Source organism: Lacerta agilis, chromosome 15 (assembly GCF_009819535.1).
Source record: "Lacerta agilis isolate rLacAgi1 chromosome 15, rLacAgi1.pri, whole genome shotgun sequence".
NCBI classification, from domain to species: Eukaryota; Metazoa; Chordata; class Lepidosauria; order Squamata; family Lacertidae; genus Lacerta; species Lacerta agilis.
This window is the reverse complement of record NC_046326.1, coordinates 32,584,071-32,609,596: the sequence shown is the minus strand read 5'-3', so window position 1 is coordinate 32,609,596 and position 25,526 is coordinate 32,584,071. Positions and strand designations below refer to the sequence as shown.

At 47.7% G+C, this 25,526-nt stretch overlaps 2 protein-coding genes across 3 annotated transcripts; one reads left to right on the top strand and one right to left on the bottom strand.

Annotated features, from left to right (window-relative positions):
* The first annotated feature begins 1,611 nt into the window (after positions 1-1,611).
* Positions 1,612-10,925, top strand: RFC2 (replication factor C subunit 2). The gene is made up of 11 exons (XM_033172160.1): positions 1,612-1,767; positions 2,869-2,938; positions 3,487-3,528; positions 4,118-4,224; positions 4,783-4,884; positions 5,993-6,093; positions 7,122-7,279; positions 8,385-8,450; positions 8,635-8,715; positions 8,959-9,072; positions 10,612-10,925. The coding sequence occupies exons 1-11, from the start codon at positions 1,652-1,654 to the stop codon at positions 10,720-10,722; spliced, it is 1,068 nt and encodes a 355-aa protein (XP_033028051.1). The 5' UTR covers positions 1,612-1,651; the 3' UTR covers positions 10,723-10,925.
* Positions 10,926-12,639: 1,714 nt separating this feature from the next.
* On the bottom strand, positions 12,640-23,164 carry LOC117060392 (linker for activation of T-cells family member 2-like). Of its 2 annotated transcripts, none has more exons than XM_033172611.1 (9): positions 23,109-23,164; positions 22,806-22,843; positions 19,989-20,027; positions 19,194-19,224; positions 17,003-17,061; positions 16,734-16,790; positions 15,931-15,999; positions 14,814-14,862; positions 12,640-12,815 (listed from the first exon to the last, which is right to left on the bottom strand). In XM_033172611.1, exons 1-9 carry the CDS (start codon positions 23,120-23,122, stop codon positions 12,803-12,805), a joined length of 369 nt encoding a protein of 122 aa, XP_033028502.1. In that variant the 5' UTR covers positions 23,123-23,164; the 3' UTR covers positions 12,640-12,802. The 2 variants fall into 2 exon arrangements, with proteins under 2 accessions (XP_033028502.1, XP_033028501.1); XM_033172610.1 differs by having other exon boundaries at positions 12,656-12,815; positions 14,814-14,865.
* Positions 23,165-25,526: the final 2,362 nt, after the last annotated feature.

Sequence of the window (25,526 nt, the reverse complement as noted above, 5' to 3'; positions counted from 1 at the left end):
TCCAGGCTCCTTAGCTTAAATCCACACGTGTGCACCTAGCAGCACTTCAGAGTTATTTTAAGCACTGCATTTTGTTTTCAGCAACTGCAGTGCAGAAAGCTCCTCTCCGTTTCTACAAGCAGTTTGGAGGCTTGGCACAAGAGTGGGTGATGAGGTAAGGTATTTGGGGTGTGGGGGGAATGCTTGTACATTTAAGAAGACAGTTTCCATTTGGCAGACCTGTGCCAACGCCAACCCCTTCTTGGAATGCCTTTTATAAGGGCATATAGACAATTAATTCAGGGATTTTGCAGCAGCAGGTGGGAGCGTAGCTGTCAACTTTCCCTTTTTTTGCGGGAAATTCCCTTATTCCAGCGCCGTTTCCCACTGCAAAAAAATGGGAAGGTTGACAACTATGGGGGAGCAAGTGTCACTAAGCAGCAATTCTATAAACCAGGCCTGGGGAGACTTTGGCTTTCCAGAATATTGCTGAACTGCACCTCCATTAATCCCTGGCCATTCTGCATGCTTGCTGGGGAGTTGTGGTTCAGCAACCGCCTGCAGAGCCAAAAGTTCCCTGCACCTGCTATATACTATAACCTGTTTTGGCAGGTGAAGCCCTATCTAGAGAAAGCTGATTGAGCCAGAGTGATACGTAACGCAATGACTTGTTTGTGTCCATTGTTAGATTACTGTAATGTGGTGCTGTCTTGGAAAATAGCCCAGAAACTGCAACAGACGCAGAAAGTGGCAGCTAGACACTCAGACCATGCAATACCTAATTTGCATCATATCCAGCCTGAGTTACTGCAGCTGGTTTTGGCCTTTAATTCCCAGAAGGGTTTGGGGTGACGTTATCAGAAGGAACACCTATGTGAGTTATGAGCCTTCTGAGGCTTTAACATCAGAGACCTTGCTCTCTGGCCTGCCAGTGGGAGCCTGTAGGCTAGTACATATGAGGGACAGGACTTTCTTGGTGGTGGCCCCACCACACCTTGGGAATTCCGCCCCTTCCACACCAGTTATGTGTGACTGGCTGTGACTTGCGGAGGGGACAATTAAACGCTTTTGTTTTGTGTATTTTGCAATAGTTGTTTTCATGTCTTAAAGACTTGTGTCCCTTGAAAGGTGCGTTAAAAATCTTCTGAGCAAATAATGCACGCATGTTTACCTGTGAGTTAAGTCCCATGGAACTCCTTCCAATTAAGAATTGCACTGTAAGGCCACGATCCTAATACACACTTACTTCAGGGTAGATATGTATCGTATTGCGGTGTCAACACGCCTTATTTCCAGTTCGACAGGTATAAAAATCGCGCACCTAGCGCAGTCAAGATGCGGTTCCTTCAACAACACCGGCATGAAAATGGCATGAGCGGGCGAGCTCTCCTTGCCGCATTTCTGCCTGCCGTGCAGCTCGTTAAAAAGTCAAGAGGAGAAGGAGCGGGGTGGGGAAACCAATTGCAAAATGGGCATCTCCGACATCAGCCAATGCGGCGACAGGGAAGCACAGGCCCCGCCCCAGTGAGGGCGGAAGCGTCGCGCGGGCGTCAACCGCTGAGGTACGCCCAGCCCCGTTCCTTCATCTGCCCTCAGCCAAGATGGCGCCAGGCCCGTGCTCTGCCGCGGGAACAGGGGGCGGGGCCAGCGAGCCTTTCGGCGGGAAGCGAACATGGCGGCGGTTGCCATGGAGGTGGCCGGGCCTGAGAAGCCTCTGCAAGAGGAGAAGCCGCGGGGAGGCGCCGCCGCCTCTTCCTCCGCAGGGAGCGGCACTTATGAACTGCCCTGGTGAGAAAGAGAAATGCGACCCCCACCCCCAAAAAAAGAGTTGCAGGGAGCACCATGTGTGTTGCTATGGGGCAATAATGGCAGCTGGAGGGAAGCAGCATTGTCTGGGGGAGGGGGGGAGTACAAATAGAAGAACATAAAGCTTCTTGGAAGGATATTACCTGGGGGACATAAAGATTGATTGGAGGGAGTCAGGGACTATCACTTGGGGGCTGTAACACTTGTTTTGGGGAAAGCATATATATTTAGCTGGGGGGCATATATTTGGCATGCTAGTAGCTGGAGGGGTATTGTTTTGGGGTGCTCATAGTGTGTGGGTCGGGGAGCATAAAACTGGTTGGAGCAGCGTTGCTGGGAGGGGGTTAGAATTATAGTTTTTTTGGGGGGTATAAAGTTCATAGAGTTGGAAGGAAGGGGTCCCCCCAGGGTCATCTAGTCCAACCCCTTGCAGTGCAGGGATCTCAACTGAAGTTTTTGGCGTGCCCTGGCATGGGGTCACTTCTCCAAACTGCTTCGCACGTGAATGTGCACCCTGCTCAGAAATCGGGGGAGAGGGGGGAGCTTCTTGTGAGATGGAGCAGAAGTGATTTGTAGCGTCGTCAATGCGCATGGAGGCAAAGTAACGTGCTTGCGCTTTTGCAGGTGTATGCTTGCATGCCGCGCTCGGAAGGTTTCCAGGAAAGCTATATAGTCCTGGCCATAGTCCTCGCTATCCAAACATCTGATGCCCCGTGCTTTATTTCAGTGTTTTTCAACCACTGTTCCGCGGCACACTAGTGTGCCGCGAGATGTTGCCTGGTGTGCCGTGGGAAAAATTGAAAAATTACTTTATATATAGTCAATATAGGCACAGAGTTAATTTTTTTACCATTTTCTAATGGTGGTGTGCCTCGTGATTTTTTTCATGAAACAAGTGTGCCTTTGCCCAAAAAAGGTTGAAAAACACTGCTTTATTTCATACTAAGCTGAAAGCATTTCCCCTTTTAAGAAATCTTCGCTAAGGCTTCACTTTGAGACTTAACTCCTCAGCTGGGTTTGTTTTCTTCTGGTCTTTTATACGAGGGAGGGGCTTAATGTGTCTCATGGATTTTTTTGACACAGGGTCGAAAAATACAGACCTGTGAAGCTGTCTGAAATTGTTGGGAATGAAGACACCGTCAGCAGACTAGAGGTATGAGACAGTTTTGCTGTAACAAAGATCCCACTTTTGAGTTTCCGTAAGTGAGCTTACTCAGGAATACAGTTTAAGTCTGTCTTGTAAATAACCCCCCCCCCCCAAGCCTACAGAGGTTTTGCTTCCTGCCCCCACCTCACCCCAACCTGCTGGGTGCTGGCAGACAAGGGAACACCCCTACTCTAGCAATTAAGTTGTTTAAGGATGTAAGACTTGCTAGATCAGGCCAATGGCCCATCATTCATTACATATCCATTTTTATCTACTGTATTTCCCAGTGTTATAAGAATTTAAGTTCTCAAATATATAAATTAAATGTTCATAAATGTACAAGGCAAACACGTACATAAATATTTAAACCACATGTCTGAAACACTACAGGAAAACAGTCCTGAAACCATTTTGACTCTCCCAAATTGACCAAATGTTTCTCTGCAAGGAGGGAGGAAATGGGAAAAAACCTCCCCATTGTCTCTTTGCTCACAAATCCTGCTCTTACACCCAGTAACCTAGTCATTCCCTTTTCTCTCTATTTCTCTCCACAGGTCTTTGCAAGGGAAGGAAATGTCCCAAATATTATTATCGCAGTGAGTATTGATCAGATCAGTGGAATGCCTTCTTGCAGATCTTCCCTTTTGAAGATTTAATCTCAAACCTGAGCAAGGCTTAAAAATAGTCGTTACGCACTATCCAACATTGGTCACACTCAGAGTAGACTCATTGAAATTAATGGACATGGCTAACAGGTTCATTAAATGCAATAGGTTTACAGAGCTGCCTTCAGATGTCTTCTAAAAGTTGTATAGTTATTTATCTCCTTGACATCTGATAGGAGGCTGTTCCACAGGGCATGTTACTATTTTTAAGGTGCTCTGCATTGTATTTGCCTCTGCATTTTACACGTCAGGAGCATTTTATACTCTACTGATCCTTATTAGCTGGTCTCTTTTATTGTGATCTTTGTGTTTTATTTTAAATGTGCAAACCAACCTGGGGACTTCTTTATTTGAAAGGTGATGATACACAAATGTTTTAAATGATGGAATTCCTAAAGGTCAGGTTGTTTTGAACATGAGTGTGTGAGAGAGAGAAAGAAAGAAAGAAAGAAAGAAAGAGAAAGAGAGAGAGGGAGAGAGAGTTGGCTAAACCTTTGGGCAATCTTTCTTGTGTTGGAAGGGTCCTCCAGGAACTGGGAAAACCACCAGCATCCTCTGTTTGGCACGTGCCCTTCTGGGGCCTTCATTGAAAGAAGCTGTTCTGGAGCTGAATGCGTCAAATGACAGGCAAGTCCAAAAGGATTCCAGTGGGAATTGGGTCATGCCTGGCTTTGCCATGAAGCAACACAAAGCTGTTGGCAGATTCCAGAGGAAGTGCTGTCCCTGTGTCCTCAACCATCTGTGTGGGCTGTTGGTTTTGTTTTTGTTTTTCTAATGCTTTGGTCCAGTTGTATTGGAGTGATTCTGACATGATTTCCCCTCCTACACCCTACACTGCTGCTTCCTCGAAGCCTTGCCCAAAGGTCTTTTGGATTTCTGAGTAAACCCCGCAGCAGGCTTTCGGGCTCTTGTCCACCTTGGCGGATCTCCTTAGTTGTAAAACAAATCTAAGGGTTGCGTTCACTGTTCCAGTTGTGCATGGGCTTGTGCATCAGAACTTCTCCCCCGCCCCCAGTGCCCTCTTGATCTCTTTGGAGCTGTAGCTTTTCTGCACCAAAAACTGAAAGGAGATGGCATTTTTCTCATTCTTCGTCTCATTTCTTTTTTTAAGAAAAAGGTTTCTCCCCCATAAAACTTGCTGTCTGTGACCCACAATTAAATAATAATTGGACCTTTTTCTTCCAGAGGCATTGATGTTGTGAGGAACAAAATCAAGATGTTTGCTCAGCAGAAGGTGACGCTTCCAAAAGGCCGACATAAAATCATCATATTGGATGAAGCTGACAGGTGCACGAATCTTTCTTCTAAACCAGGTGTGAGGAACCTTTGGCGCTCAGGTGTTGCTGAACTATGACTCCCGTCAGCCTGAGCAGGCCTGACCAGCAGGTTTTGTATTTCAGCAGCATCTGGAGGGCCAAAGATGGCCCACAACTGTTACAAACCACATTTGACACTCTCTGCGTGTGTTTCAAGGGCTGCCTGCCTCTCCGAGTCATGAGAAAGATCAATGCTACTTATCTCACAGTGCGGAAATAACTTGACAGGACCATGCCGCCACTCCTCCCCTTCTCACACTGTTGTGTTGCTTGGCACCAACTTGCACTCTGCTGAAGCATCACAACATATTCTAGTTGAGGTTTCATCCCTGTGCAAGAGGCATTGCAGGGAACAGCAGCAGCAAACAGCAGGCTCAAAGGGTTATTTACTTGTCATTACCTCACATCCACTATTCTAAGGGCAAGCTCGTTCTCAGAGTGTTTATATGGCCGAAACAGCACAATCCACACACAGGAGGGAGGTATCAGCAGGCTCGGGGGAACCCCAGATAGAAACGGCAATTAATCCAGAATTTGGCAGCCAGACTGGTGACAGCTGCTGGGACCATATAACACCAGCCCTGAAAAACCTACATTGGCTCCTGGTACGTTTCCGAGCACAATTCAAAGTGTTGGTGCTGACCTTAAAGCCCTGAAAAGCATCAGACCTGTATACCTGAAGGAGCGTCTCCACTCCCGTCATTCAACCCAGACATAGGTCCAGTTCTGAGGACCTTCTTGTGGTTCCTTCACTGCGATGAGTGAAGATACAGGGAATTAGGCACAGGGCCTTCTCAGTAGCGGCAACTGCCCCATGGAACGCCCTCCCATCAGATGTCAAAGAGCTAAACAATTACCTGGCTTTCCGTACACATCTGAAGGCAGCCCTGTATCAGGAATTTTTTAATGTCTGGTGTTTCACTGTGTTCTGTTATATTCTGTTGGAAGCTGTCCAGAGTGGCTGGGGTTTAAGTAATAAATTGTTGTTGTTGTTGTTGTTGTTGTTACAAAACCTACACATTTTGGCAAGCTTCCCTGACTTAAATTATCTTAAATTTCTTCCCCACATCCCCAACTAGCATGACAGATGGAGCCCAGCAAGCCTTGAGACGGACAATGGAAATTTATTCCAAAACAACTCGCTTTGCTCTTGCTTGCAATGCTTCTGATAAAATCATAGGTAAGAGCTTTCAGCCACTTGGGGTGGGTGGCATAGATCTCTTTCAATAGTTCACACCACATGCTCCCTCCCCTCTTGTGCAGCTCTGGTCTGGCATAGTGTAGGAGCTAAGACAGAATCAGGAAGTTAGTTCACATCTCACCTTTGGTGTGAACTCACTCAGATACCTTAGGCAAACCGCACACACTCTCGGCATTGGCCCTCTTCCCTGTCATATGGGCATAATCATGACCTGCTCTGCAGGTAGGGCTGGGAATTCACCTTCACAAATGCAGTGGCAGAGGAAGGGAGGCGTGAGGGGTACGGGATGCCCCAGGTGTCATCACTGAAGGGGTGACAAAATGACAAAAATATGAGTTTTAAAATATGGGCTCACAAAACTTTAGTTCAGTCAGCAAATGTAACGAAACGCAGCTGGTACTGGGTGCCACACCGCGGGGGCCAGCACTTACTGCAGGGCCTGCAGTGTGCCTGAGCCACGCGTCTCCTGGGAGTGACGTGGTGGCTTGGGTGCCTGCAGGCTCCGCGCTGCCTAAAATGGCAGCGTGGGACTTGCGTCTACCCTCCACCTCTCCCTCAGCTGCCCTACAGCTGACGGGGAGGCGGCAGAGAGGCTCCATGCAGTGCGCCCCGCCCCTATGGGCGGCTCACCCTGCCCCCAGCTGCAGGGCGCACGCACCGCACTTGGCACCCAAGCGGCTAGCTACGCCGCTGCACAAGTGACATTGTGGCCAGTGGTCCCCACAAAGTCTTTTCCCATGCAGTTTGATCTCAGGTTGTGTGAACAAAAGAAAACAGGTCGTCCAACAGCATTGTGATGTCAGGTGATCAACAGGTGGCTGGCTGCACCCCACCTGTCAAACTTGACCTGCCTGGGTGGGCAGGTAAGGATGGAGTCTCCTGGCCAGATTCAGTTCCCCACCGCTGGTGTGGGTGAACCTGCAGTCTGGCTGTTTTAAGGCAGTTTCCTAGGCTCCCGAAAGGCAGGATCCCACCTGCCCTTTCTCCCTCTGTCTGTCCCCCACCAGAACCCATCCAGTCTCGCTGTGCAGTGCTCCGCTACACCAAGCTGACGGACGCTCAAATTCTTGCCAGGCTGATGAAAATTGTCGAGAAGGAGAACGTGCAATATACAGACGATGGGCTAGAAGCCATTATCTTCACGGCCCAGGGAGACATGAGGCAGGTGAGCGCAGAATGGAAACCATCCTTTCACAGCTTTTCTGTTTTGTATTATTAACCAAGCAGTGTGGCTTTGCAGCTGTCAGTTTCCGAGGCCCCACAGTTCAAGGAACTGTGGCCGTAGCCGGAGGGAGCAGGCATCCTGCAGAGAGCTTGTGGTCTCTGCTGCCGGCAGGGTAGTGCAGCTGGGCTTGCGATGTTGCCAAAACCACAGAGAGAACTCCGTGTTACCAGAAAGCAACCGATCAAAAACTCTGTGACTTTTATGTCAGCCCCACTCTAAAGTGGGGGGTGCAATGGGGAACTCCAGGCCTCAGAATCCAGACTGCAGAGGTCCTTCCCAGGCCACACCCTCTGATGACACACAAGCTGCTGGACCCCACAAGTGTCTTCCTGAGCTTCTGCATTTCCCCTGCCTTCCTTCCTTTGGCATCTCTTGGAGGGCAAGGAGAACAAGAGACCAGAGGGAGGATGGTAGACAGGGAAGCTCAGAGCCAGTCATGGAGTGCAGCAACCCTTGTTAGCTCCTTTGTCAGCCCACTGTCTTCCACCATTGGCAGCTTACTGCATTTCCACGCACACAGAGTGGAAGCCAAGCTCTGTGAGCACACACACACACACACACACACACACACACACACACACACACACCCTATGGCCCAGCCTACCACCAGTATGTGGACCCTGACCGCTTTTGCCAAGGGACTCGGACTTTAATGCCCCATGAGCAATGGATGGCTCTTGCACAGTGTCACAAACAACTTCAGTCCAGCTATCCCATTCTGATTTGCAAATGGAGCATGGGTGGAACCTGCAGCCAGATCTTTGCAGAAAGATCCAGAAGACCTTGCTGGTCAAAACCCATGCTATAAAGAAGAGGAATCCATCAGGCCAGCCCTCACATGAGCAGAGAGCTGGTGTACTGTGTAAAAGGAAAAAAAAAAGTCTGCTTGACCTTGCACACAACTGCAGTTTGCTCATGCAGGAGAGCCAAACTTTACACTTCAGGAACACACCAGCCTTTCGTTTTGCCAGACAAAGAGTACTGAATAACTTGGAAGATCTCCATCACTTAAGTTCATTTTTAAAAAAAACTCTTTTTGAAACAGGCGCTGAACAACTTGCAGTCTACCCATTCTGGATTTGGCTTTGTCAACAGTGAGAACGTGTTCAAGGTCAGCAAAAGTGTTTTCTCCTTCTCTCTTTAGCCTGACCAGAGAGTCCACAGGGCTCCTGTATTTTTCAGGACCTGCACAGAAGAGAGGACAGGGTGTAGGTCGTCCTGTGGCTTTTCCAGGGCCAGAGGGACTTGTGCAGTTCAGAAGCTTGCTTCATGCATGGAATGCCTTCTTTCCACAGGTGTGTGATGAGCCCCACCCTTTGCTGGTGAAGGAGATGATTGGCCACTGCGTCAGCGCCAATATCGATGAAGCATACAAGGTGAGTTCAAGGGGAGCGTTCAATCTCTTGCTGCCCCACCCTATGGATATATCATTTTCTGGGCAGCCATGACACAGAGCCAGTCGAGAGAGCAGTGGTCATGGATTGAGATTCTGCCTCTACTTTTGTGTTTGCACATTTGCTGATTATATTGCTTTTAATTTACTGCTGCTAAGAGATGAGGATAAAAAATATGTTAGATATATGTTTTTTTTTAACGACTCGTACTCCTTCCTGGTCCAGATCCTGTCCCACTTGTGGAGGCTTGGCTATTCTGCCGAAGACATCATCGGCAACATCTTCAGAGTGTGTAAAACTTACCAGATGGCTGAGTATTTGAAGCTGGAGTTCATAAAGGTTGGTTCTGGGGGAGGGTTGCCAGTGTAAGCCGTGGCATTGAGATGTCCAGCCATCCTGTTGAGAGGGGAATCTGCTTAGCATTCGTGTCTCAATTTCTCCACACGAGACATCATGGCAGGTGTGAACATAGTGGACAAAGAAGGCTTTCTCCCTCCTTCGTAACACCAGAGAACTTGTGGACATCCTGTGAAGCTGAGCGATGGAAGATTGAGCATACACCTGCATTTCCCAAACTTGGGCCTCCTCTCCAGCTGTTTTTGGACTACAACTCCCATCATCCTTAGCTGGCAAGACCAATGGTCAGGGATGATGGGAATTGTAGTCCGAACCAGCTGGAGACCCAAGTTTGGGAGATGCTGGTATAGACAAAAGAGAGTACTTCATGCAGTACAAAGTTAAATGATGGAATTTTCTGCAACAAGGACAGCACCTTGGATGGCTTTAGAAGACAAATTCCTGGAAGATAACTGGTATTCAGAGGCATCCTTATTGCCTTAATAGGAATTGCAGGTGGGGGGAGTGCTGCTGACCTCGGGTCCCTCTTGCAGGTTTCCCACAGGTGTCTGACTGGCCACCTTGAGAACAGGCTGTTGGGCTAGATCTCACGTTCTTATCTGGGATAGCCTCTTCACACATGCACATGTAGAGACTTGCTTCTCTAAGTCTGTCCCCGCAGCAGACCATGCAAATACTCAGTGCAATCCTCTCTGAAATAAGTGGAATGAACATCTTTGGTTTATATCACAAACAGTATATTCGGCAGCTTGACTGAGATGCTCTTATTTGGCATCACTTAGTGCAGAGATGGGACACGGGTGGCTCTGTGGGTTAAACTACTGTACCGCTTGGGCTTGCTGATTGAAAGGTCGCTGGTTCGAATCCCCACAATGGGGTGAGCTCCTGTTGCTCGGTCCCAGCTCCCGCCAACCTAGCAGTTCGAAAGCACGCAGTGCAAGTAGATAAATAGGTACCGCTCCAGTGGGAAGGTAAATGGCGTTTCCGTGTGCTGCTCTGGTTTCGCCAGAAGTATCTTAGTCATGCTGGCCACATGACCAGGAAAAACTCTGTGGAGCGGCAAACACCGGCTCCCTCGGCCTGTAAAGCAAGATGAGCACCGCAACCCCTGAGTTGTTCGCAACTGGACTTAATTGCCTGGGGTCCCTTTACCTATACCTTTAGTGCAGATACAAAAGTTAATTAGGGAACCAAAGCTCCCTCCCTCCCCTCCCAGGTTCTGAGATGTCCACAGGCATTTCCTCACACACTTGTAAGATCTTTCCACCAGGAGGGCTAAAAGCCTTTTTTTAAAAAAATTAAAAATCCCTTAATGAATCTGGAGGTTCTCAGGAAGCGGTGTCCTTTTCCAGCTGCAAAAAAAGGCCCTTGATCTTGAGGTCTTGGTTTAAGGATATGTGTGAGCACAGAGGTGTTCTTTCAACCATATTTCCTTGCACGTGTCTCAGAGTTCTGCGTTTTCTCTCAGCAGAGGAAAAAAGGTAGACTACCTGGATCTTAAATGTCTTTTTGTATGGTTAGGAAATCGGCTATACACACATGAAGATAGCGGAAGGAGTCAACTCGCTCTTACAGATGGCAGGACTGCTAGCCCGCCTTTGTCAGAAGACAGCGGTTCCTACAGCGAGCTGAATCCATGGATGGGAGGTGGACCTTGTGAGGAGGGAAAACTGCAAGTGAACCAACCTGTTTGTGTAACAGGTGTGGGCATTTGGAGTTGCACTTGGCGGTTTGGACACAGTTGTCAAAAATATTTGTGTGAACACATGTGAGTTGTAGGGATTTTTTTTTTTTTTACCACTTCAGACCGAAATAAAGTTTGATATAAAGCTGAAGACCTCTCATTTCGCTGTATTGATAAGATTACCACAATCAGTAAAAGCAGATGCCTTTTAAAAATTTTCCTCACCTGTACTGCTCTGAGATCTATGGCTAAAGTATAATAATGATGTCTTCTTCTTTGGTGATCATTCATAGCCGAGTAAGATTGTCTTCCATGAACACGGTGACTGTGGAGCCCGATGATGATACCGTTTTTAAGGACCTGGGTAGCACATCTTATCTTCTCATGAAGGATGTTTGCTCAGTTAACCACCTACATCAGGGTTTCCCAAACTTGGGTCTCTGGCTGTTTTTGGACTACAATTCCCATCATCCCTGACCACTGGTCCTGCTAGCTAGGGATGATGGGAGTTGTAGGCCAAAAACAGCCAGAGACCTAAGTTTGGGAAACTGTACATAATGCCCTTTTTAAAAGCACTCAGTGCAGTCGAAGCATCTGCTGATCTTTAGTAGTTGGAGGAATATCTTAACATTGCTCCTGGGAACACATGTAGACCTGGTGACATAATCCTTTTTTTGTTTGTTTGTTTTAAACACCCCAAGCAAGTTGATATTGTCAGCAAACTTGACTGCTGCCTCGCTGGTCACATCTGGATCATGGAGAACAGGTTCCAGCTAGCTGTTAATCAGGTGATACCACAGTGAAATCAGATGCCCCAGAGGAACATTTTTCCTTTGTTGGAACAGTTTGACCCATGCCTGCAGGGGCAAGATCCTTTGCATTGAATACAAGCCAGTGGTTCAGTGGGGAAAATTTGCATGGCAGTTACGCTCATTGACTCTCAGAGGTCCCCCATCTTTGCCTGCTGTGGACCATTCATGGACAAGTTATAAAAAACAGGTCCCAGTGGCACTCCTCAGGTGACTCCACTTCCTACATCCCTCCATTGGGAGAACAGCTTCTACTATCTTAATTTTGTTTCTTAACTACCTTACTGAGCCATAACAGGACCTGTTCTCTTACCCTATAACTGATGAATGTGCACTTTGCAGACCACAGGGGCCTCAGAAAAGAATAGACCACACTGAGCTGAAGTGTCTATTTCTTTCGCAAGAGATCCACCCACTCGTTCTTCTGCTAAGCGATAAATGTTGAACTTGCCTTGCAAGCTAAAACAAACACAGCTACAATTAACTCACCGGAGGAAAGCGAAGATGTTGTCATGGGACGAACTACAGAAGTGTGCTACCAGTCTGCAGATACAACACTCAGAATAATTCTTTTTTAGCCTCACTTGAAGAACTAGGGCCCAAAACAGTATTTTCACAAATCAGAAGCTAATGGTTGTCCGTGTCTTGTATTGGCAAAGGGAATAAAGATGTATCGGGATCTGTTGCTAGGTGTTTGGTGCAAGAAGGGCAATAATTTTGCTCCCAATTATTCAACCATTGCAGAGCCCACATAAGGCTGCCCCACTCTGGGGCTTTCAAAATTACACTGTAAACAGCACTGCTGTGGAGTAACCTCAACTTCCCAGATGTTATTGGGACACATTCCCCACCCCAGCAGAACTGTTACATCTCTTGTTGTGAATTATACACAGGGGCTTCGGTTGCTTCTTTTATTTTCTAAACTGCTTAGAATACAATAGACTTTGCTCTGGCTAACAGACAGAACAAATAAAGCAAGAAAATGAAATGTAGATTGCCATTTGCTCATACTTCATTTATGAACAATCTCTCCCTCTCTCTCTCAACACATGCGCACACACTTTCCAGTTGACTCTTTTTGGAGAGTAGCAGCCTGCCCTGGTGAGGTGCACATCACTGCATTTGCTTGGAGTTGAACTGCAAGGTAGGAACTAGCTGCAAGTGGCCAGGCCCCCTGGACTGTAGAATGAACGACTGCCGAAGCTCTTTCCGCCAGCTCTTAGGCAGGAAACCTAAAGGGAAGAGGGTGGATAGATAAGAGGTCTCTTTACAACCTCAGTGAGTTGTAGGGGATCTAAGTCGAATCCCCCATTTGATGCATTCCCAATAGATGGCCATCTAGCATGTGCTTCAAGACATCCAACAACCAAGAGATCCTCCATCCCTCCTGGGTCATTTTATTCCATTGTTGAACTTTTCTTGCAGTTAAGATGCTGCTTCTGCTGCAAGAGGCCCACCCCACTCATTCTCCCTGCGGGCAACTTAAGCAAATTTGATCTAGTCCTGCCCTCGGGCAGCAGCAGAGACCAACCTTCACTGATATGAAAACCATTCAGATATTGCAACTTTGCAATCATCCTCGCTCTGCATTCTTCAGGCAATTCCTCCGACCCTTCCTGGTCAGACCTTCCCCCCCCCCCATTGCCCTGTCCTGAACCTGTTGTAATTTATCTGTACTCTCAAAAGTGTGGGGCCCAAAACAGGACACAGTGCTCCATAAGAGGTCTTCCTAGTGCAGAACGAAGTAAAAATGATTACCTATTCTGACTTGGAAACCCTGGCTCTAGGAACTCAAAAACAGTTTGAGGCTTTTCCCACTTCATTTCCCCCTAACGATCAGGGGTACCCTTTACCTTTACCCCAAAATGCGGCATGCTGTGAAAGACTAAAGGAGTGGCTCAGAGCTCTTAAAAAGTTTGAGAAGGAGGATATGAGAAACTCAGTTGCTCCAGCCTAGTCTTGTCTACTCAGGGTTGGGCAACCTTTTCAGAGCTGAAGGCTTCATTGACTTGGAGGAAAGTGGTCAGGGGCCACCAACCAATGGCAGTGAGTCAAAGCAGAAAAGTGGGTGGGACACCCCTTTTTTTCTCCCTTATTTGACCATCACCCATTCATTGTCTCCCATTTTCTTTTGTGGAACATACGGGGAGCATCATAGGAGGTGGAGGGCCACTAGCAGCTGCAGATTGCCAACCTGTGGTCTACTCTGGCAGCAGAACAGAAAGGGGAAGAGCCATGGCTCAGTGGTAAAGCAGCTGCTTTTGATGCTAAAGGTCCCAGGTTCAGTTCCCAGTGGCATCTCCAGGTGGGAGAAACCCAGAACCACTGCTAGCCCGGGTAGTCTACGGAGTTAGCCCACTCAGTATATATGGCAGCTTCCTATATAGTTCTCCCGACATCTGAGCTGAAGGTCTTCCCTTGGTCCTGTATACCTGAAGGAGCATCTCCACCCCCATCATTCAGCCCAGACACTGAGATCCAGCTCCGAGAGCCTTCTGGCAGTTCCGTCACTGCGAGAAGTGAGGTTACAGGGAACCAGACAGAGGGCCTTCTCGGTAGTGGTGCCCGCCCTGTGGAACGCCCTCCCATCAGATGTCAAGGAAATAAGCAACTATCCTACTTTTAAAAGACACCTGAAGGCAGCCCTGTTTAGGGAAGTTTTAATGTTTAATGCTGTGTTGTGTTTTTATATCCGATTGGGAGCCGCCCAGAGTGGCTGGGGAAACCCAGCCAGATGGGCGGGGTATAAATAAATTATATTATTATTATTATTATTATTATTATTATTATTATTATTATTATTATTATTTTCCTAATCCTCCCTGCAACTAAAAAAACAGCACAGCAGGCAAAGGACAGGGCTTGAAGCTCTGTCCTTGGTGTGCTAGATTTCTAACTGCAAGGAGTCCCCTTGCCACTCTATATTAGGCAGGTTTTGCATCTGGGACATTAGGGGTATAACCACATGCTCTCAACACTGAACCATTGAACAAATTGAGCTGAGGGAGAAGCCATAGAGAGTACTTGAGCAGACAATGACTGCGTGCAAACTTCCTCTCCATATGTTTTGGACCACAGCTGCCACTAGCCTGAGGCCACATGTGCTGGCTGGGGCTGATGAAAGCCATAGTTTAAAACATCTGGAGGGAGCAGCTTGGAGAAGCTTGCTTTACACTCGTCTTGCCAGAGGCAAGGAGAAAAAGGCAGACACACACACAAATATAAATTACCTGCAGTTTGGATCTGAATTGATGTAATCTGATTCATCGTCGTCAGAGTCTTCTGGTTTGAGATAAACATTCCAGGGTTGGTCCAAGACATTTTTGATGTAAAAATCTCCGCATATCTCCCTCCCAACCATGCACTAATTAGCTGGGGCATGACCTACCACAACTTCATTCTGCTGAAGTAAAGGAGTCTTAGGCAGTTCATCATGTTCATCCTAGGAGAACTTCCCAGACATTTGAGTCCTATAGATGCAGTAGCTGACTTCAACCACCCAGCTAAACCGTAGTTCGGTACAATGCCAACAAGCCACAGTGAGCTTTCTCCTAACACTAACAAAAGTTTAAATGAGCCAGCTCTGGCTTGTTTGAAACAAACAATAAAGGCTAACCATGGTTGGGTCTAGACAACATAAAACCATGGTTAACCCAAAGTGGAAGCTTCTGAACTCCTTGCAGTTGTGTGGAAGGAAAAGGGAAGGGGCATCGCCAAGGACTCCGGGCACAGACACAAATTTGCCTAAAATTTGCATGTGCTAATTTATATTGAAAGAGACAGAAACGAAGGGGGGCATTTTCCAAAAAAAGAGGCCAGGAGGAAATAAGTGCAGATTTCTGTTTACAACAATATGCACAGATGCAAATTTAGTTCATCTTTCAGAAGGGGAAAAACAAAACTCTGGCTTTTGCTATCAGGGCTTACTTTTAACAGGCTGAACGAAATAAATAAATAAATAAAATTCCTCCCAGTAGCACCTTAGAGATCAACTGCCGGTAAGTTTGTTAATGGTATGAGCTTTCGTGTGCATGAAGAAGTGTGCATGCACACGAAAGCTCATACCAAGAACAAACTTAGTTGGTCTCTAAGGTGCTACTGGAAGGAATTTTTTTATTTTTTATTTTGTTTTGACTATGGCAGACCAACATGGCAGCCTACCTTTTACAGGCTGGTACATCAATACAATCCGTTCCACAGCTAGAAAGCAGGAAAATGCTTTATGTGCAGAGCAGATAGCTCAAGAAAGTTAGCCAAGTCACACATGACATGCATCATATAATCAAATGATTAAGATTGTAGATGATTTCTAAGGTTTCCTCAGAGAATTTGCAGCCCATAGTTCACCTGCGATCTGCGAGTGCTTCCATATCTGGATCGTCGTGCTGTTTTCGTAGACGTCCACATCTGCCAAGACTACAGAAAGGAAGGAGAATCCAGTCAGGGGAGGGAGCTAAAATTATTTGATTATTATTATTACTACATAAAATGTCTTGAAGCAACTTACAATTGTAAAAAGAAACAAGCAAGCAAGCAAACAAACAAACAAACAACTGCAAGGATTTAAAATGTCAAACAATATGAAGATTGCTGGCTGAGCAAATCTCATCCAGGTTCTATAGGTAACCAGTTAGGCACCTAGGATTCTGGGGGAAAGAAGTAGTGGCTGCTCTGAAACAATTGCATTGTTTGTTCGCAGGCTTACTTCCAAACTTCTCTCTACCCCATCATAGTCTCCTCTGTATTCAATGGCTCTGAGTGCCACTCCTTATGTATCCAAAATGGCACCACCCACATTCTGGAGGGATGCCTCAGCAGGCTTCACCCAATGGAAACCCAAAGAGCAGCCCAATGAAGGTTGAGCACGCTCAGTGGCCCACATTCCCCACCACCACTATCCAGTGCTATCAGATTGTTGCAGGGGTGCGTGTGTAAAACTGGGAGAGGATGGAGAATGGAGTGTGTGCCAGTGGGCATGGTCATGTGGCTGGCTTGCAACAGTTGACAGGAGCACTCTGCGCACCCTCGTTTTGTTCAGGTCCCAAAATACTGACAACAAATTATAATCCTTATTAACAAGACTGGGCTGATAAAATTATGCCTGGTGTTTAGAAAGTGGAGAGATAAACACCCTAGTAAACAGAATTTACCAAGCCCACTGCTTCTCGATGGGCCAGCCACATTTTGATAAGAGTAGGTATCGTCACCTGAAAGAGGAAATATTTGAGAATCAACATGGCATAATAAAGAAGCACAGTATCGATTAGGTGCTTGGCTGAATGCATATGGAAGGAGGGACGTGATCATTCCCCCCTGCCCCATCCCCTGGGTGCACAGAACACAGTGCAGTATCTCAAGGACCCTCCGCACATCCAAACTGCACATCCTTCATCTGTGTATTATTGTCTTGTCCACTTACCACTGGATTGCCTTAAGAAACTCCCACAGTTGTAATAAATATCTGCAGCGATTGGTTTGCTAGAAGAGGGAAGAAGGGGGGGCAGGAAATCCTTATGGAGTCAGAGAGAAGAATTTCCACCCAGAGCTCAATATTTTGGCGACCGAAAAGGCACTGTGACTTGCCAGGGAGCATTTGCTACAATGCTTCGACATTTATTTATCAATGGCACCTCCATATGAAATACCACGAACAGACTAAAAACACAGTATTACAATAAAGACGTCAGGCACACCAGCAAGAGCAAGAGCTGGGAAATAATCTTAGGCTCAAAAGGCCTGTCTGAATAATAGCAGTTTTTAGAAAAGCGAGCAGGCTCCTGGTGAACTTCTATTGGCCAGGAGTTCCACAGGGCACTGTCCTTACAAACTAAAGGCCTGGTCCCTGGTACAGGCCAGTTGAAACTCAGGGGCACATGAGGCCAGTAAAGGTGGCCTACCACCCTGCATTATGGTGCCTGTTTTCTGAGGTGAAGTGCTAAAAAGAATGTAAGAATGCACAGAGGCCCCATACAGAGTGCGCATGTGTGGAATTCTGCGCATTAGCACTCCGTACAGGGTCAGAGTGCACATGCGCGGGATGCCACACATGCGCACTCCATACGGGGCCGCCGTGCGCTAGCAGCAGCCCGTACAGACTTGCATGGCGGCCAACGGGCAGCCGCTTGCGCGGTGGCCCCATACGGAGTGCGCATGTGTGGCATCCCACGCATGCACACTCCAACCCCGTACGGAGTGTGCATGTGCAGAATTCCACACATGCGCACTCCGTATGAGGTGCCACTCGCGGGCCTGCCCCTCGCCTCTGTAGCCGCCGTGCTGATCGAGGCTTTGTGGCGGGGCGAGGCTTGGATGTCGTGGGGCGAGGGGCATGTCGAGTGTCACCCCCTCCAGTGTGGAACACGGGGCGCCCCGCCCCATTGCCCCCACCTTCCTATGCCACTGTTCAGAAGCAATACTACCTCCAACTGTGGAGGGAGAGCAGAGCAATCCTGGCTAGTAGCCATTTGTTAGCTTTACCTCCATGAATTTGTCTAATCCTCTTGTAAAGCCATCCAAGATGGCGGCTGTCATTGCCTCCTGGAGGGGAGCCAGTTCCATAGTTTCACTATGTACCACATAGGAAGGGACCACGAGGGTCATCTAGTCTAACCCCCTGAAATCCAGGATTTTTTTTGCCCGATGTGGGTATCGAACACTCTGATATACCTGAATTATCAACTGACTGAATCGCCCTTGTTGCCGTTCTCCCGCCGAACCATTTTGTGGTCCTTTTGAGAAGAGCAGCCATGGCAAATCCAGCTACATTTTTACATATACAGGGCAGAACCTGAGGGACAGCATCACAGCAACAATACTATAGGGGGATAAACATCTAAAGTTTGTTTCTCCAGTGACCAGAGTCCCTCTTGGCAGTGTTGTGAGAGGCAGGAGGCACTGGAAGAGGCCATAGCTGAAATGCTTTCCACCCCAGTGACGATGCCAAGCATTTTGAGACTCTCTGGGCCAAAGAAATACGTTTTTTGATGGACCACTCTTTCCATCTAACCCTAGAAGCCTTCCAAAGGAAGCCACTTCCAGAAGACTTCATAGGGGGCACAAGAAGATTGTGGGAACGGTTTGCTATATATTCATGTAGGCAGTTTAGGGGCTAGTTTTGGGTCTGAAGCTACTGGATATTTTGACCAGAGCTTTATAGTCCCTTCAATACTGATGTACATTAAAGGAACTGCTAATTTGGGTCGATTTGTGTTTTTTTTTAATGTTACGTTGTAGTAACATTATACTTTTCATTGTGTACCCTTATGGTACTACTGAATTTAGATTGTGAACCACACAATCATAGGTGTGGAAGAGTTGGAAGGGGTCTCTGAGGCTCATCTAGTCTAACCCCATGCAAAGCAGGAATGTGCAGCTGTCCCATACAGGGGCAACCTTGGCATTATCCGTGTCACGCTCTAACCAACCGAGCTATGTCGAGCGCAGAGGCATTTGTGGAATTTATTATAAGAAGGTATTGGCTATGACCAAGATTTCACGTGACCCATGCAGAAAAAAACCAGAGTCCGCTGCGCCCAAGAGATGAGGAGAATTTCAAAATAAGCACAACACACATATCCCGCCCCCCAAGCCTACTGCAGTCCTGGACTTACACATACGCAGGATCTTGCTCCACTTGCAGCACTGAAAGTACAATTGAGTGACCGTTAGTTCGAAGGCCATGCACATCATCGAGATAAAACTCAGAAGACTGTGCTGAGTTTTCCTTTCCAAAGCCCAGTGGCGCTTGGGACCAAAGTATATGGCAGAGAATGGAGAGACGAGCTAATCAAACAAGCCCCTCGCACACAGGGTGACGAAACAAGATGGCTTTGCTCTCGGCAAGGGTGAGGGGACAGGACAGGGCGGTGAGGGAGCTGGGGAAATGCTTCTCTTGCGCACAAGGATTCTGCTTCAGGACGATCCTGGCTCATTCTCCTCCCATCCTCAGTGGCAGCGGCACTGGAGGGGGGGGGTGAACGGGACACTCTCGGATGAAATCAGAAGCTGGGATGGCTTCTGTAATTCTGTGCATGCTGAGGGAAAATAGGGACACTTGACGGGTATGGTGCTGTTGACTCATGAAACAGCAGGGCTCAATTTTTGGGAAAAGGGATACCCTTCATGGGTATTCCATCTCCTGATTGCACACACCCCAGTTTTGGAGGAATCCTGGTTTCTCTTGGAAACAGTGGCCGAAGGGGTCTGGATCATAGCTGTCAACTTTCCCTTTTTTGCGGAAAATTCCCTTATTCCAAGGCCGTTTCCCATTGCAAAAAAAAAAAAGGAAGGTTGACAGCTCTGGGCTGGATCCCCTCTAGCCCTCTCAAATTCACCCAGCACCAGTCAGTGCTCAAATCACAGCATCCGTTTCCTTTACCTGCGATATGCTGAAGTAGCGCACTTACCTTTTTCAATATTTTGATACCTGGGCTCAGGGCAGGCTTCTGAAAAGAAAAACCATGGCTGGGTGTGATGAAGTTCTGCCTGGTTCCAGCCTGTGTCTGTTTGGCATGTGTTCATTCATAATTCCACCTCGCCCCAGTTCAACATTTATTTATTTTTTTAAAATCCACATGATATGAATTCCTGCCAGCCTAGCAGTTCGAAAGCACGTCAAAGTGCAAGTAGATAAATAGGTACCGCTCCGGCGGGAAGATAAACGGCGTTTCCGTGCACTGCTCTGGTTCGCCAGAAGCGGCTTAGTCATGCTGGCCACATGACCCGGAAGCTGTAAGCCAGATCCCTCGGCCAGTAAAGCGAGATGAGCGCCACAACCCCAGAGTCATCTGCGACTGGACCTAACGGTCAGGGGGTCCCTTTACCTTTACATGATATGAATACTATTTAAACACACATTGTTCTGCCACAACATATTGACAAATGTATTTTATGCGAATGCAGGCATTTGTCAACATCTGTTTATCCTAAAATACGCCTTGGAGATCCACTTGGGTACTTCAGTACTAAAAAAAAGGGGGGGGACAAAATATGGAAAGTGCGAAAACTGAAGAATAGTTCCATTCAGTTCCGAATATTAATCCCCAAAGTCAGTGAGATCTGTCGGTCTTTCTTCTTCCCAGGCCCATTTTTTTTTAAATCTGGGTCAACTGGCTGCTGAGTGATTTTGAGTTTGAGTGGAGCCTGTCAAGCATTCAAACTGCTTGGACATTTGCAAAGCAATAAGCAGGGGCAGGTATGGTTTCAAATTAGATGGGCATTATTGTTGTGTTGACATTTCTGCATTGCATAGGGTTGGATTAGATGACTCTCAGGGTCCCTTCCAACTCTACAAATCTATAACGAGAAATCAAAAGAGAGTTTTGCTCCCCATCGCTTCCCCAACAAGCTAAATTCGAAAGGCTACAATGCCCCCACCCTCCTGAGAGTATCATGGAGAATGAGTTGGGGAGGGAAGTGTTCCCTCCCTGACCCCAGAAATATCTGCCAGCCATGGGTTGCTCTCTTCAGAGGCTGCTCTGTGGGGGTCTCCCCAGTACAGATCTGGGGAACCTGTGGAGGTAAAAGGGACCCAGTGGATAACTGTCCAACACCCTACAATAGCAGGAAGGAATATACATTAAATATTATCGGAGTTGAGTGTTGATTTTGTGCTCTTTATTTCAGCTCATGGTAAACAGTGGGTGACTGCTTTCCCCCCAAACATCTGGCTATATAGACATTATTTATGCAATGGGTCCCGTGTGATTGGAGCCTGATTGGACTGTTCCTGCAGGCCAATCAGGTTGCTGATTCACTTCCTCCTGGAGCCAGATTGGGCGGCTCCTGCAGACCAATCAGGTTGCTGCCTTCTAGGATCCTACCTGCCTATTGTTGTAGGATCCAAGCTCAGTACATAACAATGAAGCTGTCTCTTCCGGGGATCAAACCTGCAACCTTGGTGTTATCAGCACCATGTTCTAACCAACTCCATCTCCCATCAGGCATCTTGCCCAATATTCAGGGATGGTGGGAATTGGGGTCTAGCAACATCATCCCTATTTAGGAAAGTTTTTAAAGTTCGGTTCTATTTTTAATATTCTGTTGGGAGCGGCCTAGAGTGGTTGGGGAAACCCAGCCAGATGGGTGGGGTATAAATAATATGTTGTTGTTGATTCAAGGTCTATGATGAATACTCCTGAAAAATAATCCTCAATTTTGATGTATATTCTGTATTGCTTTGGAATGCAAACCACTGCTTGCTTCCAGAGGTGGTATTCCCCAATACTACTACCCTCAGTATCTTAGCTGAGTTGCGTACATGCTTGCTTTCAAGTGATGTGGATGCTGGTTTCAGCCACTCCTGTGACTTCTCTGTATCGTTTAACCAGTTTCTCCTCCTCACCCTTTGCGAACCACAGTTCCCAGGATTCTTTGGGGGAAGCCATGCCTGTTTAAAGTGGCACGATACTGCTTTAAATGTGTGGTGCGGAGCTCGCCAAAATGGGTTTTTCATGTGGCCTGTTTCACAGAAACACGCCAGCATCAGGAAAACGAAGCTATCGGACTTGCACGCTTAAAAATCCCATCAATTCCAGCGAGAGAATGTTGAAGCCTATGCTTGAGTTTAGTCTGGCTCACAGGCAGGGGCATTCCTAGCCCCTTGGCTGCTCAGGGTGGGAAGCCAAGAGGCACCCCTGGGGGCAGGGGCATCACGGCGCGTGCGTGCGTCATGATGTCATGACGCACGCGCGCGCCGTGATGCCCCCGCCCCCGGGGGATGCCGGGCGGGGGCTTTGGGAGCCTCTGCGGGCTGCAGAGAGTCCCGAAGCCACTGCTGTAGCACAAAGGAGTGCCAGGCTGCGGCTGCGGGACTCTCTGCAGCCCGCAGAGGCTCCCAAAGCCCCCGCCCGGGCCCCCTCAGGGGAGCGCAAGTGGGGCAGGGAGAGGGGCGGGTCAGCGAAGAGGGGTGTCACCTCTCCTTGCCCCAGCTCTGCAAGCCAGCCAGCAGCGCGAAAAGCCGCTGGAGGACGGGGGCTATTTTCGGCGCTGCCGGGGCAGAGCCGCAGGGGCAGCCAGCGAGTGGGGCGACACTCCGACTCGCTGGCGGCCCCTGCGGCTCCACCCCGGCAGTGTCGAAAATAGCCTAAAAAGAATTTTTTTTTAAAAAAAAAAAAGTGAAAAAAAGCCCAGTGGGCGGGGCCGCCCCCAATGTGCCACCCCCCCTGCGACACCCCTGCTCACAGGGCCTCTTCAGGTCCTGTTAAATGAGTAAGAATACTTACGAAGGCGGCTTGCAAGGGCGGGATGTATGCTTCTTTTGCTAAAATATAGAGGGACATATTTTGAAAGACAGCAAGACTACGAGAAAGCAAGGAATGTCTGGATTGTGGCTTGCCCAAGCCTCCCCAATTGCCTAGACTGGGTTTTGGGCCAAGCAGATGGTAACTGGCTACAGGACCTTTTCAGCAGTGGTACCTGGTTTCTAAATGGGGAGGGAGGGGAGAGAGAGTCCATATTCAAAACCCTAAGCACCCACTCAGGTAAAAAATGAAATAAATGCATCAGACCAAAGCAACCCGACCTACCTTCGTCCTGGCATGTCACACGGGATTTTTGGACAGTCATGTCTCGACACTGAAAACAGGAGAGACAGAGGCAGCAAGTAGTTAGTTATGCCTTTGGAGGGGAAAGATTCAAATGCTACTAACCACATCAATGCAGAGGTGATGCCTGGGACTGGTTGGATGCAGAGGAATTGTGAAAGGAACCAGCTGGGAATTCCCCAGGGGAAGAAGGCTCAGAGCCCGGGGAATGGTGGTGGGACAGGGGAGAAGACTGCGAAGAGGAGGTGTCAGAAGATGAAGAGGTAACAGGGCTTAGTGAGCGGGGAGAGGCTGTGGCAGAGAGAAGTCTAGACTCAGAGGCAGAAGCAGAGATGGGCCAAGAGGCCGAGATGAGTCAGGCTAGTGAAGAATCACAGGCAGGCCCGGATTTAGGTTTGATGATGCCTAAGCTACTGAAGGTAATGGGGCCCTTTATATGTCCAGCTGTCCTTTGTCAGCAACAAATTGTCACTGTTTTTATGTTGAATATATGCTATGTGGCAATTTGTGGACCTAATAGGCATCTAAAGCCATTTGCACATATAACAAAATATGTAGTTTATCAAAGTAATTGTTGAACTTATCTTATATTTTGGAAATGTACATCTAGGTTTTTTTCCCTTTAATTTTTTTGGAACCCCCAAGAGAGTGGGGCCCTAAGCTATAGCTTGTTTAGCTTATACGTAAATTTGGCACTAATCACAGGTGTCTCCCCCTCCTGCTGCGGCCAGCTCCCTTCCCCTCTTGTATCCCAGAACCAGAAGAGGCATGAAAAGGGCGGAGGAGAGCCCTTGGCTGCACGCAGGCACATTCTCCAAATTATTGGAACAAACCCTGGAGAGATGAGGAGCTTGTTGCAGCAGGAACGGGCGAAACTCATGACTCTTCACCAGCCCAACTCATCTTTGCTTCTTGGCCTACCTCTTTCTACTCTCCTGCTTCAGCTTCTGCCACTGATTCTGGACTTCTCTCCATCACAGACAGCGAAGTGGAGACAGCCACCCAATGGTAAGCTCTCTAATCCCGGGCTGAGATGGCTAACTCCATCATCCTTCAAAACAGAACATGGTTTCCAAAGGCCATATGTCAGGTGCAACGCATGATCACCTATATGGACCCACTTTGGCCACAACAAACAGTGAGAGTTAACTCAAAAGAGACACACACTTACTCGAACAGGAGCGGACCGCCTCAAACCTCTGCTGCTCTCCATAACTGAAAAGATACGGGGAGAATCTTTGGTGTTTAGTTTTCAACATTTTGCTGCCGAGGACTGCATTCCCTACATTATGTGCAAAGATGTGGGAGAAATTCAACTTAAAGTTGACAGAATATGCACAACTTGCAGACTTAACATATAGAATAAGAGAACAAGAAGAACATACGCTTAAAGTTACTGCTCCTCAGTTCAGGGATGGTTTTAGTAAGCTGTTTGGTTTTATTAAACTTTTTTATATGCCGACTTGGGAGAGCTAAGGCAGGGTAGAAGAATCTGGCCCAAAACCTGTGCTGCCTTGCAGCTACACTCATTTGTGAGAAAGGCTTCCTTGAGGAACAATCTGTACCTGCTGCCTTGTGGGATATCTTTGGGGAAATAAAAGGCTAAGGAGCAAACCCTACACAAATTCAGAGTGGATGGCGGCTTCTTATACGGCTCTGTGACGGATTGGCCCTAGGGTGGAGGAGTTATTACCTCCCGGCTCAGGAGGAATCAATCCACCTTCATCTTGACTGACAGATCATGCTTTGGGGGCGGGGCGGTCCCTGGTTTAAAAGGAGGGAACAGCGGTTTTGACAGTTGAGAAGAGGGAGGATGTGTGTGGAGACAGGGAAGAAGAAGGGTGTGGGGCCAGGACAGTGGTGGTTTAGGTTAGGTTTAGTTTATCATGAAACTATAGATCGAAATATGTTTCTGTATTACCGCAACTAAGAATGTGAATGCATGAATCTTTAAAACAACTATGTTCTCAAGAAAATAAAGTTCAGTTCTTTTTGGTGCCAAGGAGGAATCGTCATTATTGGTCCAGCAGGGTATCAAATCCCACAGAGGTGTGGACTCAAGAAAGGGCAAAACTTACCTGAGGAAATGGAGGTGATAGTTTATGTCCTAGAGTCACACAGAAAAGGGTTAGATGGTGAAAACCTAGAGTGCCATGAAGTTGCCAGAGTGTTGAGGCAAATCGAGACAGTGGGGATCCGAGCTGAGGGTGGCCCTTTACTGTAGGCAAGAGGTTGTTCATTTAAGTAACTCAGAGTAGTGAGGATACCAGGCCACGAAAGCTGGGAAAAGACTCTCATTACTATTAAGCCCTTGAAGTAAGAGGGGTTTGTTTTGAGGCGAACCAAGTGGAGGGGGGGGGTTGGTTTCACCCCTGTACCCTTGTAATTGTAGGGGGGGGT